Source organism: Crotalus tigris, unplaced genomic scaffold (genome assembly GCF_016545835.1).
Source record: "Crotalus tigris isolate CLP2741 ecotype Arizona unplaced genomic scaffold, ASM1654583v1 scf7180000017678.2327064, whole genome shotgun sequence".
Taxonomy (NCBI): Eukaryota; Metazoa; Chordata; class Lepidosauria; order Squamata; family Viperidae; genus Crotalus; species Crotalus tigris.
In genome coordinates this window covers 906240-919875 of record NW_024096561.1, presented here as the reverse complement: position 1 = coordinate 919875, position 13636 = coordinate 906240, and the positions used below count along the sequence as shown (strand labels likewise).

The window sequence follows — 13636 nt, the reverse complement described above, 5'->3', positions numbered from 1 at the left end:
TGGTCATAAGTCACTTTTTTCAATGCCGTTGTAACTTTGAATGGTCATTAAGTGAACAGTTGTATGTTGAGGACTACGTGTATCTCTGCAGTCCCATGGTAACAATTTAGGTGCTTGGCCACAGGCATGTGTTTACAATTGCTGCAATATCCCGGGGTCACGTGATCACCATTTGCAACCTTCCCAGCTGGCTTCTGACAAGCAAAATCAAGGGGCTTAACAACCACAGATTAACTATGGTGATTCACTTAAGAACTGTGCTAAAATAGGTCATAAAATCAGGCATGACTTGCTTAATTATGGCCTCACTTAGCAATGGAAGTCCCAGTCCCAGTTGTGGTTATAAGTTGAGGATTACCCTGAAGTTGGAAGAAAGGCAGAAACAGAAATCTCTGTTGCAGCAGACAAAATTCCGGGTTCTTAGTACCCTCTATATCATGGGTATCAAATTCACCACATCACATGACGTGTCGCAACATATCACAAGTTTTTTTGCATTGCCGGAGCTGGGGGGGGGGCGCAGCCTCCGCACCTGCTCTGTATCAATGCACTTGTGAAAGGAGAACTTGCTGTTCCCTCCTGAGCCCTTTTATTGTGATCAAGAAATCCATCACAAATAGCAGCTGACATAGGAGCAGACTCGTGTCTTCTGGGTCCCGAACAATATATAAATAAGCAGAATTTTATTTCATTCTTAATCACCGTTGAAATATGAAAGAACAGCCAGAGATGGAATCTCACTATATGGGAAAGCAACATCAGATGCAAATTTCTCTACCAGGAGAGATCCAGAATGGTTAGAAACTGAAAAGCTTCTTTTTTTTAAAGCCTACTCAAAAAGCTTCCTTCTAATACAGGGGTTCTCAACCTTGGCAACTTTAAGACTTGTGGACTTCAACTCCCAGAATTCCTCAGCCAGCAAAGCTGGCTGAGGAATTCTGGGAGTTGAAGTCCACAAGTCTTAAAGTTGCCAAGGTTGAGAACCCCTGTTCTAATATCAGTTACTATTAGCTAAATGCAATTTAAACATTCCTGTGCATAATTAAATCACCCGAAAGACAAAGCCCTCTCTTTTGGAATCAACAACACACCCATACTTCAAGCCTACAGAAAATCAATTAATCTCCGTCTCTGAATTTTTATCAAAAAGAAAAAAAGCCCACTAAAGCATGGAGAAGCAAGATATATTTAGTCCTAAATCAACCTCCCCCCTCCCCCCAAAAAAGTAGTTTATCCTGGCATACAAAGCACTAGCAGCTTCTCCCAGGAGCCAGCTAATCAGCTGGCTAACAGAGACCACTTCCCTAATTTCTCTCCTGCTAAGCCCAATGAAAAACCAGCAGCTTGTAGAGGAGCTGGATGCAGGGCTATAAAACCTTGCTGCTTTCTCTTTCCTTTCAATGACCCAGCTTAAGATCATTTGTTTCCCTCTGCAATTAGCAGGCAGGAAAAAAGACTGAGCAGTATTGCTGAGAGGGAGGGCACCTTTTTCTCTTCCTATCCCCCCTTTCCCATGACTGCCTGAAGTCACCCTTTCTCATGATGGAAAACCAGCAATCTGCAATAGATTGTTAGACGGAAGAAGGCTGACACTCTTCCCAGCAAAATTGCTCACAGCTTCTTAAAAGGAAGGGGAATGAACAAGCGAGAGAGTGTATGCACACCCTGTAAGGGACAGTCTGGTGGGTAATAAAGGGGAAGCACACATGTGAACACGTACAAACACACACACACACACACACACACACACACACACACACACACATCTGCAAGGAACCTCTATGATCCCCTTAAGTAGAATGTGGTGTTAAGAAAGATATTTGGAAATAAGGTGTTGGTAGTGCAGGAACTGATTTTAAATGAAGTTCCATCTCCATGCAAGGATCAACTATTACTTCAGGCTTCTTCAGCAGTATGATGGGAACAGGCTCACAAATCTTGATTTGCTGCTATTGTTACACAGCTACAGAACTGGAAATCTTTTTTAAAAAAATGTTCTAGGACAAGCTCCTCCCTAAATCAAACTCTAACATTTTCACATTTATTTCCAGGAATGTTATCTTTAAACATTTTAGCTCTTCATTCCTGAGTTTTTAATTTTCCTTTCTAGATACTTCCTTTCAAACAATTTTTGTTAGTCTGCTTTCATCTGCATTGATTTATGATCCAGGCCTCTTTCTCCCTCCTTCTAATTTGCCTTTAATTTCTTACTGTCTGCTGAGCTGTTTCAATGCTGTTTATTTTAGATTTTTCCTCTCCCTCGTTTTATTTTCATCTTCTTCAAAGCACTTAGAGTTTTGTGGCAACCATCTAGGCTTCTGGCTTTACTGGAATATTTGGGAATGCATGATCAACATTCAATACTGCATATTAATAGGCAGAGTGACTCTAGAATATTAAAAATAGCTGGATGGAAACATTTTTACCGTCTGATAAGGAATATATTCAACTAGTTTGAAGCAACTTATCCTTCCAAATAGAAAGATCCAACGGAGGTTAGAAAAATCAGGAGGAGGGGAAGCATGTTCAGAATGGATACACATCAAGCTTTTGAACTGTCTGGGTGGTTTGGAAAAGAAATCATGAGATAAAGCTATTTAAGCCTTGCACTTAAGGAACTGAAAGATCCAATTTATTTAGGAAGGTCTCCTCAAAGGCAAACAATTCTCCAGCCAAGCCAGGAATGTCAGCACAGATGTTCCTTAAACTTCTTTTCTGGAAAACTATTATGTATCCAGTAAATATGTCAAATGAGTTAAGATGGTGGATGTAATAATACATTAAAACTGTATAAAATCAAGGGCAACTTTTCTGCTTATATAGCATAGGGAGGGGCTAATGGTATGCCTTGTCTTGGGACTCCACAGATAAAAGGACCTGAGCAGTGGTGATAAAAAGGGCTTTTCCTACATGCAGAAAAATGCTGTCCCTTGGAGTAGTAAGCAAGAAGTAAGCTACCAAGACCAATGGTTTCACACCATTTAAAATTGGGGCACACAATTTGCAGCCTTAGGGCTTTAGCCCATTATAAGGCTAACTTCATGTTAGACCTTAAACTCAAATCACCCTTGCAAAAGATGTTAGATAAGAGTTACCTGACTTTTTCCTGCAGAATAAGGAGAGAGGAAAAGGACTCATATTTGGGCTCTGCCCCCACTCCCTGGTTGTTTCAGTCCCACACAGAGTTTAACCATATGAATCTTAAAAGACTCTCAAATCTATGAGCCCTGCATCTAGAGAACGGAATACACTGATACAGAGGCATAACACAGCTCATAGTCACAATGTAGCAGAGAATTATTCTTCTTGTATTTGGCCTGTGAAAATTAGTATGATATTTTTTTAATTCTCCTTAGTTTTCGCATCCTTGCAATTTGTGGCAACCTGCTCATATGCAAAAATTCCCAGTGCATCATGCCATTTTAATTTGCTTCACAGTCTCAAGTGCCAGAAAGAAATCAATACAGCTGCAGCAAGGCTTTGGTGCCTATTTAACAACATCAGCAACATTAACTTAGCCATCAGGACAATGGGATGGCAAGAGGAAAGGAGAGTAACACAGCATTCCCAGTTCAGTTAAACATATTATCATACATTTTAAACAGAAAAAAATTATTTATGTCTACATACAAACATATTTGTTTGAGATTTATAAGGAGCCCTATGTTAAGTTACATCTGTTTACTGTTAATGGATGCTGGCGTATCTGCTAATTAGATAATTCTTGCAGATAATTGTCAAAGGCTAATGAATGCATGTTGCTGGGGGGGGGAGGGGAGGAAATGGAGAAGCTGTCACCAAGATGGAGTCCTCATTAAGAAAAATGAATTTGGGGCCTTCAAAGGTAGCAGGCATTTATAATTTTTACTCAGAAAATTCAATGGTAAGGAGACAACCCCAGGCTTTGGGAATCTTGCCTGCCAACAGATTATTTGAAATTTTGTTTTGTACAGAAGGCATGCATACCAAGGACAGGGAGAAAGATTATATCCAATTGTTCAAAAGGAAACAATAGAAAATGTTTTAAATAGAAGGCCACTAAGTAGGCTAAATTCATTTTTCTAGCACTGACAGCTTGCCAAGTTTCAGCTTTTCAGATATTCTGCCTTTATAGAGCTATTTGTATACTTTTATCAAACTATTACATCTCCTGTAATAGCCAATCTAGGCAACTCTTTTGTTTGAAAGATCCTGAAAGAGATGCAGTTTTGGAAGTATTACATTATTAACTCAACCACTATTTATAGGCACTGGTGTTTCATTAAATAAGTGAATGTATCCTGAACTGCAAAACAGGAAAGGAAATAAGCTTTGCTGTTACTCTGCATTTATGTATGCATTATGTTTCTCAGGCATGCAAACCCTCTCTGAAGGAGGCCCATCTTTCTTGCTGAATGTGAAAAGGAAAAAAATGGCAAGCTGGGGCAGTTTCAACTCAAGATAAAAGCTTTTTGAAGTGTGCAGAATCTCCTAAACAAAGAAGTCTGTAATTATGGCAACATGTGTCTTCATGAGAACATTATTGTGCTACATCAGCAGCAGTCCATATGTCGCACCAATGAAATCTCCTCAAGAAATAGAGGAGAGAGAAAAAAAAAAACCTTCAGCAAAGTTGTAAGGTTTGCAAAAGGAGGCGACCTGATCTTCTGGAGTCTGTTCCTGGAAGGTAAAGACAATAATTTCCCTTCCCCTCCCCCACTAGCGAGAGACACACCTTTTTTTAAGGGCCTAACCCCATAGGAAAATATGGCTCATTTCAGCAGCCTTTTCAGAAAAGCACGACAGCAACTCCGCTTCCAAAACGTCACTGAAGGAGGACATGATTGTACAGTGCACAAACTAGAAAGCTGACTTTTTTTTTTTTCAGAAAGAGAAACATTTCTTCCACGCTGGATTCCGAACAGAAAATGAAACTAAAATATGTCATTATTTAAAAAAAAAAAGGAGGGGAGAGAGAGAAAGAGAGAATCGACGTGACCATTTACTCCTCTCCTCTCCCTGATTTTTCTCCCTTCCCCCCATGCAATGAGCCATGCAACTCTTTAATCTGATTATGGCCTAATCCCGCCTTCTGCCCAGCTGCTCTGTCCTCGCCCTCCAGAAGGGCCTAGTGGGGACAGTAAACTTCTCAGCTACAATTCCCCCTTTCCTTTCCCGAAATTATATTTTCTTTTCTATGGGGGGGGGGAGAGAATAATCATCAAAGCAATTACTGCTCCTACTTTTTAGTGCAATCCAGAAGGATCCCGGTAAACCGCCTCTCCCCGCAGCTCAAGGTGACTACCAGGGTATCGTTCACCATTTGCTCCACCAGCACCGGCAGCCAGGAGCCGACCTGCAGCTCTTTCGTGTCAGCCTCCTCCATGCTTTTGCCAGAAACTCGCGGCGGCGGCGAGCCTCGCTTGCAGCTGGAGTGCGGCTGCGAGATCCCAGGCGGCCTTGCTTGGGCAAGCTCCCCTCCCCCGCCGCTGAAGCTGCTGCTGCTGCTGCTGGCGCTGCTCTCGGGATAGTTACACTGGCCGCTTCGATGACCTCATGGCTCCAGGCTCCCCCTCAACAGGGAGGATTAGTAGGTGCGTTGACGTCACAATGCTTCCCTCCCGGGAACGTTCCACAGCGGAATCCTGAAACAATGGGCGACATTAGGATACTTATGGAACGAGAAGGTGTTTTGATTCCTCCCCCACCCCCGCTCCTCCAGCTTTACCAAGCGAGTTACCCTTTAGGAACGAGGTTTCCCGTCTGCCCCACACTTGAGCGCTTTAGAAGCATCACGCTTACGCCTACAGGAGGGGTCAAGTGATTATCCAGGCTAAACTGCTTCCGTCCCGGTACTGTTGCTGACAAGCAAGCAAAGCATAGATTAAATTCTGGGCATTCTGTTGGCTTAAGCACGCGGGATGTCTTCTTTCCAGTCCCGCTGCAAAGCAGATATTTTACCTGGAGTAGATGGGTAAAACACACGCGCCGCTCGCCATCCAGATTTCTAGATATCTTCCCAAGTAAAATAAATGTCTTCTTCCGTCACTGATAGTGGCTACTGACAAACTATCTTTCTGGTTTTACCAGCAGAACACAGGTTAGCCCTGCATTCCGATTGCCAGCTGAGTCCATTTTGTTTCAGCCAAATCTCGAGTGGATCAATTTTAACACTTCCTCTGAGTGTCTGTGTATCTAAATACGTGTATAACATACATGCTGGTACAGTATGTGTATTGGGAAGGAAATCAGTGGATTTTATTTCCAAGGAAGTATGGACTGGATTGTAGCCATGAATAGCTTTATCCTACTTACTCCAGAAGAGTTCAGTTAATTTCCATGCTCTTTAGGATAAATTGACCCCAAGAAAAGGGATTTTTTTTCCAAAACAAAGCACATTCAGGAACCATGTGTTTGTGCCCTTGCAGAGCCAGTGTCCAAAAGGCCAGATATTTCCTTTCAAAGAGAATATTGGGATACTAAACTCTCAGGTCCTGCTAATAAACTTGATTGTTGCTTTTTTAAAAAAAGGTTTCTTTCAAGTCCTTTTTTGAAGAATTTGAGGGAAAACAATGCTAAATAGGCCGTCCTCCCTAATTTCTATAAAATTTCAGACAAGATGTGTTTCATCTCATGCATAAGCTGTTTCCAATTACTTTAAATATCCCCAAATAAAATATGTGAAGAACTCTATACTTGGAAATCAAGATTAAGGAACAATGACATTTTCTTTTTGTGCCATATATTTACAATTGACTAATAAGTAATTCTCTCTCCAGATAGATCAGTGTTCAGTACTATATATTTTTATATTGATAAATCCTATAGTATTCAGTGGGTTTCTTACATTTCAGCAAGATTGACTAGATTTGTAATTTTTACAGGAAATATATCAGTACCATTCTATGAGTACTTACTTGGCTATATAATTTACATTGCTAAGTCCTATAGTATTCAATGAGCTTCTTAATAGCTATATTTAAGTGTGCAAGTAGAAACAGGAAGCAATTGATTTCCAGGTAATTTTTCTCCTATAAATTCAGGAGATTTTCAAAGCAGACATTCTGAAGAGGCAGCATAGTATAGAATCCTAAATGTTCAGAGGGCAAAAGATAATCCAGTAATTTGCATCTTAACTATTAGGTCCTACTGAGTTACTGAAGGACTTACTGCAAAAATAGTTTTGTTTCTAAAGTCTGTGTATAGGTCTTGTCATTGTGTGTTACAGATAAATCTAGAACTGGAAAGGGTGCATGAAAAGTACTGTATTTGATTTGATTTTAACACTGCAAGAACAGTTGATCATGTCTTTGGAGTCTGTTGCAAATGTAGGGACTCTGTTATATAATCTTAGATGTGCACAATTGGAAAAAGTTACAAGGATCAACTTGTCCACCTCTGTGGAATATACAGGAAAACCAATTAAATCATCTGTAAGAGGTGGCTGTTCCATCGTTTCTTCAAAATCTCCAGAAATGGACCTTTCACAACCTCTATAGATTGATGGTAAAAGCTTCCTACAAAGGACTAATGTATTCATATTGTTTCCTCATGGTTAGTGATACAGCAGTTCCAAAGATGGCTTTGCAACATTTCAAAGTATTCCTATATGACTCTGGACTTCATGGTTTATTGTGATTTATAGATTTGGTTCAGTAAGTAGCAATAATAGGATTTATGTTGGCCTTGTTTCACTATCATTTTCAAGGAGAAGTTTGTATGTGTGTGTGGGGGAGGGACAGTATTGTAGAGCAGCAGTAATTGTGCAAGAAAAATGCTCAGACAGCCTTATCTTCATAAGTCACTCAGAAGTAAGTAGTATAATATGTTAAAGTGATCATCCTTCTTCCATAACATTATAAAGCAAATGTATAAGATAAAGCCAAAATGTTGCTATATTATAATCTTTTTATGTTACAATCAGTGGGTAAAAAATTAAAACTGTAATAGGTTGGATCTTTTTCTCTACCTTGGATGATAATGTAGCAAAAATAAGTAGAAATGTGCATGTTTTTTCACTAAACTTATGAAGAGTTAAGCTTTTTCCTAGAGACACTTGAAGATTTTTGCTTGAGTTTGGAAGAAGGATTCAAGTCTTTCTTAGAACTGAATGACATAGAATCACATGGTCTTGTATAGGATTATTTTGTCAGGCCTAAGCACAGTGCCACAAAGAGGGGAGAGCTGCTTCCCCCTCCCCCTTTACATTCAAAAGAGGTCCAAGGTCACCAATTTTTTCCTGCTTCTGCCAGTGCTGAATTAGCTCTTTAAATACAAATCTACAATACTGTCAAAAATCTGTTCACTCCTGTAATATTTAATCAAATTTATCAGATGAGTGGCATTGCCGTAGACCACAAACTTTATAGAAATGTAGCATTTTATCTCCAGCATGTACGACTCCATGTTAAAGAAAGATCTAAATGGCATTATTAAATGTAAGCAATTTTTAAAAGGAAATAAACAGATTTTCTCATCTTTAAAGCAGTCTCACTACCCTAAACACATTTGTTAAAAATACAAACTAATTGATATAAAGCAGAGATTGGAAAAAAGAAAAAAAAGCATAAGAACCATCACATTTCAATTTAGACAGAATATGATTTGTAGATTTTAGATTATCCTATTTTTTAAAAAAATACATTGCATGCAATATAAAAAATGTATTGAGGATTTATCAGCCTACTTTTAGCTTAAGGTGTTACAATAGAGTGAAGCAAATCCTGGACAGTGTAGAAAATGTGTTTCAATTTATTTGAAATATCTGTAAAGGTTTTATTCTTTCAATCTTTTTCCCCTTTAAGCTCTATCTGCCACATATATTTTACAGAACCAAGCAAAGCCACTGCTTGCTGAAACCAGATGACACTCACAGCCCCCATTACATTTTAGATCTTTAGTAAGTGTGACCACTATAGTCACTGTATTTTCTCCGTCAGTTTTTCCTAGTCGGTTCTTTAAGCTATAAAATCTCTCAACTCCAGCCTGCAAATGGGAGGATATTTATAGTCTACTCTAAGGCTTAATTTTGTTTTATTCTTAAAGAAGGGGAGGAAGGGCGGGAGAAAGCTTTGCTTCATTCATGCATAAGGACGCCCACCTGGTTCAACAGCCTGGATGTGAATTAAAATCAAAGAAAAAGAAACACGAAGGATGCATTCCAAAAAGAAAGGTGAGGAAAACAAGCAAACGCACCACCCCAGCCAGTATGCATTAAACCCTCGCAAATGAGAAGCAGTCGGAAAAACCGAAACAACGAGGAGGGGGGGAAAAGTCTGTGGCTCGCATTACCTGATCACTGTCTCTCTCCGGCCCTTTTAACCATGGCAATGTTTGACAATTCGCGGAGGTTACTATGTGTGGATGATCATTTCCATCATGCGCCGCCTAGCGATCTCTCGCGGCATTTCTTCGTTCAAATTGGCTCCTTCCAGCCTTGGAGTTGCCTCCTTTGCAAAGCTGCTGGAACCGAAGCTGACACGCTGAGGTAACCTCAGATAGCAGGGCGGACGTCGCCGCCGGAGGCAGGGGCATCAGTCACCTTAAACCTAAGGCACATTCCAGACCTCCTGGATACTTCTAAAAACATTCTCGAAGGGGTAGGCGGCAGTCTCGCTGGTTGAAGCCCTTGAATAAAACATTGCAAAACAATCGCCGCCCCCTTGAAATCCTTGGGGATTCAGACCATAAGGCTAAGGGAATCCCGAAGGATTGTTCAAGTTGTGGAAAAGCTCCCGCTCCCCTCACCTGCCTCCGATGTCGCTCTATCCTCTCAGGTTTCTTTTACTCAGTGATCATAACTAAAAGAGTTTTTCATTCCCCAACAATTCCTTTCTTTTTATAATAATTTTATTGAACATTGCCGTTAAAAAGACAAGGATTAATACAAACTCAAAACAATAAAGGCATAACAAGAAAAAATGGAAAGTGAGGAAAGAGAAAAATAGGAAAAAATAATACAAAAAATATATAAAGAAATGACTTCTCTCTTCATCATAAGTATAAACAATTTTAGTGACATCACTCATCAGAATACAACAAATAATCTCTTCTTCCCATATCCTTTATCTGTAAACTAATCCTTAAAATCTCATTCTTGAGTTCTAGTCAACCAAAGCCCATTAAATATTACCAGAGATAACATATTTATGTAACCTTGATCAAATAAACCTACTTTATAGTCCTTTTTACTTTTAACCACCTTGATCTTTAATCCTTTGAAATATTGTACTAAAGTTTGATTTCTTTTCATTTTCCTTTGACCCTTCTCACAAATTCCTTAAGAACTGTCTCTTTTGTAAACCAATACAGGAAAGTTATCCAGGTCACTCCTTTGGTTTGTTATTTATATATCCCTTTTAATTATTAAGACATCAGCTGGTTCCAATAAAGGAGAATATTTGTAGTTCAGGGTTGAAATTAGGCATCCTTGGTGCTGTTTGATCTTGGTTATTTTCTTGCAAGACATTTCATTACCCATATCAGATAACATCATGTTACCTGGTTTGAGTAATGAAATGTCTGCAAGAAAACAACCAAACTCAGAGAACACCAAAGACCACTCAGTTAGTTTCATTTGTATATTTAGTATAGCATCTTTTTCCATATCATACAAATAATCTGTCATTTTTAAATCCACTTTCAAATCATTCTCAGTCTTAATCCAATAATTTGTTCCTCTTCCACACCATCTTTTAGGCACAGTCTATTTGCAGTGGCAGGAGCTTTTTAGATTAATTTCTGGGTCCATGGTTCTACTACATCCTTCAATGTATCCATTACTTTGCTTTATTCTGTATTAGTAAGTCAAAGTTAAGGGTTCTTTAATTGTAATCTGTAGCTCTTTCTGATTTCCTCTAGCATGGATTGTGTTAGAAAAGAAACCCATTATGTTCAAACACAGGTATCAAAGTATTTAAAATAATTCATATACTTTTAGAGAGAGAGATTAATAAATACTTTGGGGGTCTAGAAGCCAAAAATCAATTAGGTGCCTCTATCCATCATTGAATGTAATGCTAAATTTTAGAGGTCTGTGACAATAAAGTTGTACCTTTTATTTCCCTTCCAAGTTCATAGACTCCTGAAATCTTAATTTGGATCCCAGATTAACAACTCCTGAGATTGATGCCTGAGACAAAAAGAAGAGGGTCTTTATGAAACCTTCTTGATTATAAGGTATTTCAAGACTAAAAAAAGTACTGATACCAGTTTTTAAAAAACAGCAAATATTCCAGATTGGATAGTGCAAATTACTTTGGAATAACTTTTGGGAATCCTTCTTTAGTCTGGGATAAGGCAAATGAAAATTGGTTTAGAGCAGACATGTCAAACTCGTGACGTCATGTGACATCACGCAATGTATCGGGACTGTTTTGCCATTGCTGGCAATGGGATGGGCGCGGCTTCCACGTGACGCATCCGGCCCATGGGCCGGCAGTTTGACACCCCTGGTTTAGAGGTTTCACAGTTGTAATATTCTTCTGGTGAGACTGGTATCAGTTCTATGATTTGGAAACATTGTGAAGGCCTTTTAATCTTTTCAATTGTACCCTGTTATGGGTTTATTTACTTATTTGTACATAATCTGTAAGACACCTTTTGGCTCTTGAAGATAGAATGTGGCAGATAACAATCAGAAGCAATTCACGAGTGAGAGACTACTAGTAAGGTCCTGTTCCTTGTTCTCATAAGCTAACTTGTTAGACAGCTCTAAATAAGTTCCTCAGCCTCTCTGAGACCCAAAACATTTCTATATTTTCCCCTATGGATTTAAATCTGTAGGAAAGTATCTTGAAAGACACCAAAAACATTTAGATTCTTCTCCTCCAGAGATGGATCATAACGTTTATCCCCTACTCATTAGTCAATTACAGATTTATGTAGAGATTTATTTATTTGTTCAATGAATGTACTAATTTAAGTTTGATCACATAAATATTGGTCTTTTGTCCCAATAAATCTTTCCACCCATTTATTATTGCTTTCATTGGCCCAATGCAGAATTTGAGATTATGTGTGTGTGCCTTAACACATGTGTTGGCTAGACATAATTTGAGCTAATTCATTATTAATATAGCCATGAGATCATAGGCTGCACTTTAGTATTTGGCTTCTCATATGCTGTCTAGATATGCAGATAGTGCACTTACTTATGCATGTGAGAAGTATTTATTACACGCTGGATATATGTCAGAAGTCACCATTGTTGATATTTAGTATGTTTGTATCACATGCATGGAGATGAAGTATATGCTTCAACTACTGATGGTTGTATCAGGGACAATAGGTACAGAGAAAAGCACCATTTAAGAACTATATTTGGATACCACAGAGTAAGAATTGTTCTAATTCTAGCTTAGTGTAAATAAGCAGCTTTGTCCTTGGTTCAAACTCTGGCTCCTTAGGATTTTGTGGCTTTGATCATGATGTTATATTGAATCAGAGATGAGTAGCCTTTAGACTTTCAGACATTGTCCGAATTCAATCCTGTGTTAGTATGACTGATGGTCAGGGGTGCAGGAATTATAATTCAGAAACATGTGGTTGGCCAAAAGCTGGTTAGCCCTGCAAAAATTACAGATGAATATTTGGTGGTTTGTTCAGCTGTTTCCACCAGTGATAGGAGCCAAAGGGAGACAACTGAGTAGTGCTGCATGAAGTCATTCCCTGTTTATGCTAAGATAAAATTCAGTTTGATGCCTGAATCAAACCTCTCATGAGATAATGTTCTACAGCAAGTATCCAAGGGCATGCCGTCTATATGCAAAATGAGTTATATAGACTCCCAAGCTATTATATGGGAAGTGGCAGAGTAAATTTACCTTTGATACCTGAGAGAAGTACAATCCAGTAAAAATGGTGACATCTAATCTCCTGGCATTGTTTTCTTCACCCCCATTAGATTTATCTGAATAGAAATTGAGCAAGATTGCAACTGTGATCTTACTCAACCACTACAGTTCACTGAAATTCACCAGGGCTGAACATATGGGAAATTCCTGATGGATTTTGCCTGCTATAGTCAGGCCTTTTTGTTCAGAGGAATGTGAGTCATTTACCCTGGCTGAGTCATTCAGTCCCACCTTGATTTCCCTTGCCTAAATGTGATAGCATTCCTTGCGAGTCTGTCCATGTTGCTGCATAGTTACTTGGTAAGTAGTGTGTAGTTAACACAAATGGTCTCCCCTGGTTGCTGTGCAGCAGCAGATTTTAATAGAGCTCCATAGTAGCAGAAAACAAGGCAATTGGCTTGGGGAAGAGCACATTTCACAGTGACTGACTTAGAACTAGAGTTATGGCTTCTAGTGTTCCTAAGATACCATTCAAGGGGTTTGGAAAATGTGGCTTAAGCCCAATGTTCTTCTAAAGTCTGTGTCATGTTTGCGTCCCTTCTTGAGTCTCTTGTGTTATTTCATCTCTCCTAGCTCCTTGGATAACCTGTTAGATCCATGATCCAGATAATCTGCATAGGCGAGTTTGATTCAGGAGCCTTGTCAGATTATTCTAAGCTGTGACTGAGGCTTTAGCCCAGGGGTGTCAAACCGCCGGCCCGTGGCACACACGGCCACACACGTGGCCACATCCACTCCAGCTCCAGCAATGTGAAAACAGTCATGATACGTTGTGACATGTCACGTGACGCAGTGAGTTTGAC

General features: G+C 39.3%; 1 protein-coding gene across 4 annotated transcripts in view; it reads right to left on the bottom strand.

Moving 5' to 3' along the window:
• PWWP2B (PWWP domain containing 2B) overlaps nt 1–9372 on the bottom strand; it is a 36549-nt gene extending 27177 nt beyond the window's left edge. The window contains exons 1-2 of one of the 4 annotated variants that reach the window (XM_039337442.1): nt 9271–9372; nt 5223–5624 (exon numbers count right to left, since the gene is read on the bottom strand). In XM_039337442.1, coding sequence (XP_039193376.1) covers nt 5223–5365 — 143 coding nt within the window. In that variant the 5' untranslated portion in view covers nt 5366–5624; nt 9271–9372. Of the gene's footprint in view, nt 1–5222; nt 5625–5707; nt 5883–5940; nt 8426–9270 lie in introns of those variants that run through there. The other 3 variants (XM_039337444.1, XM_039337443.1, XM_039337441.1) reach the window with 3 other exon arrangements.
• Nucleotides 9373–13636: the final 4264 nt, after the last annotated feature.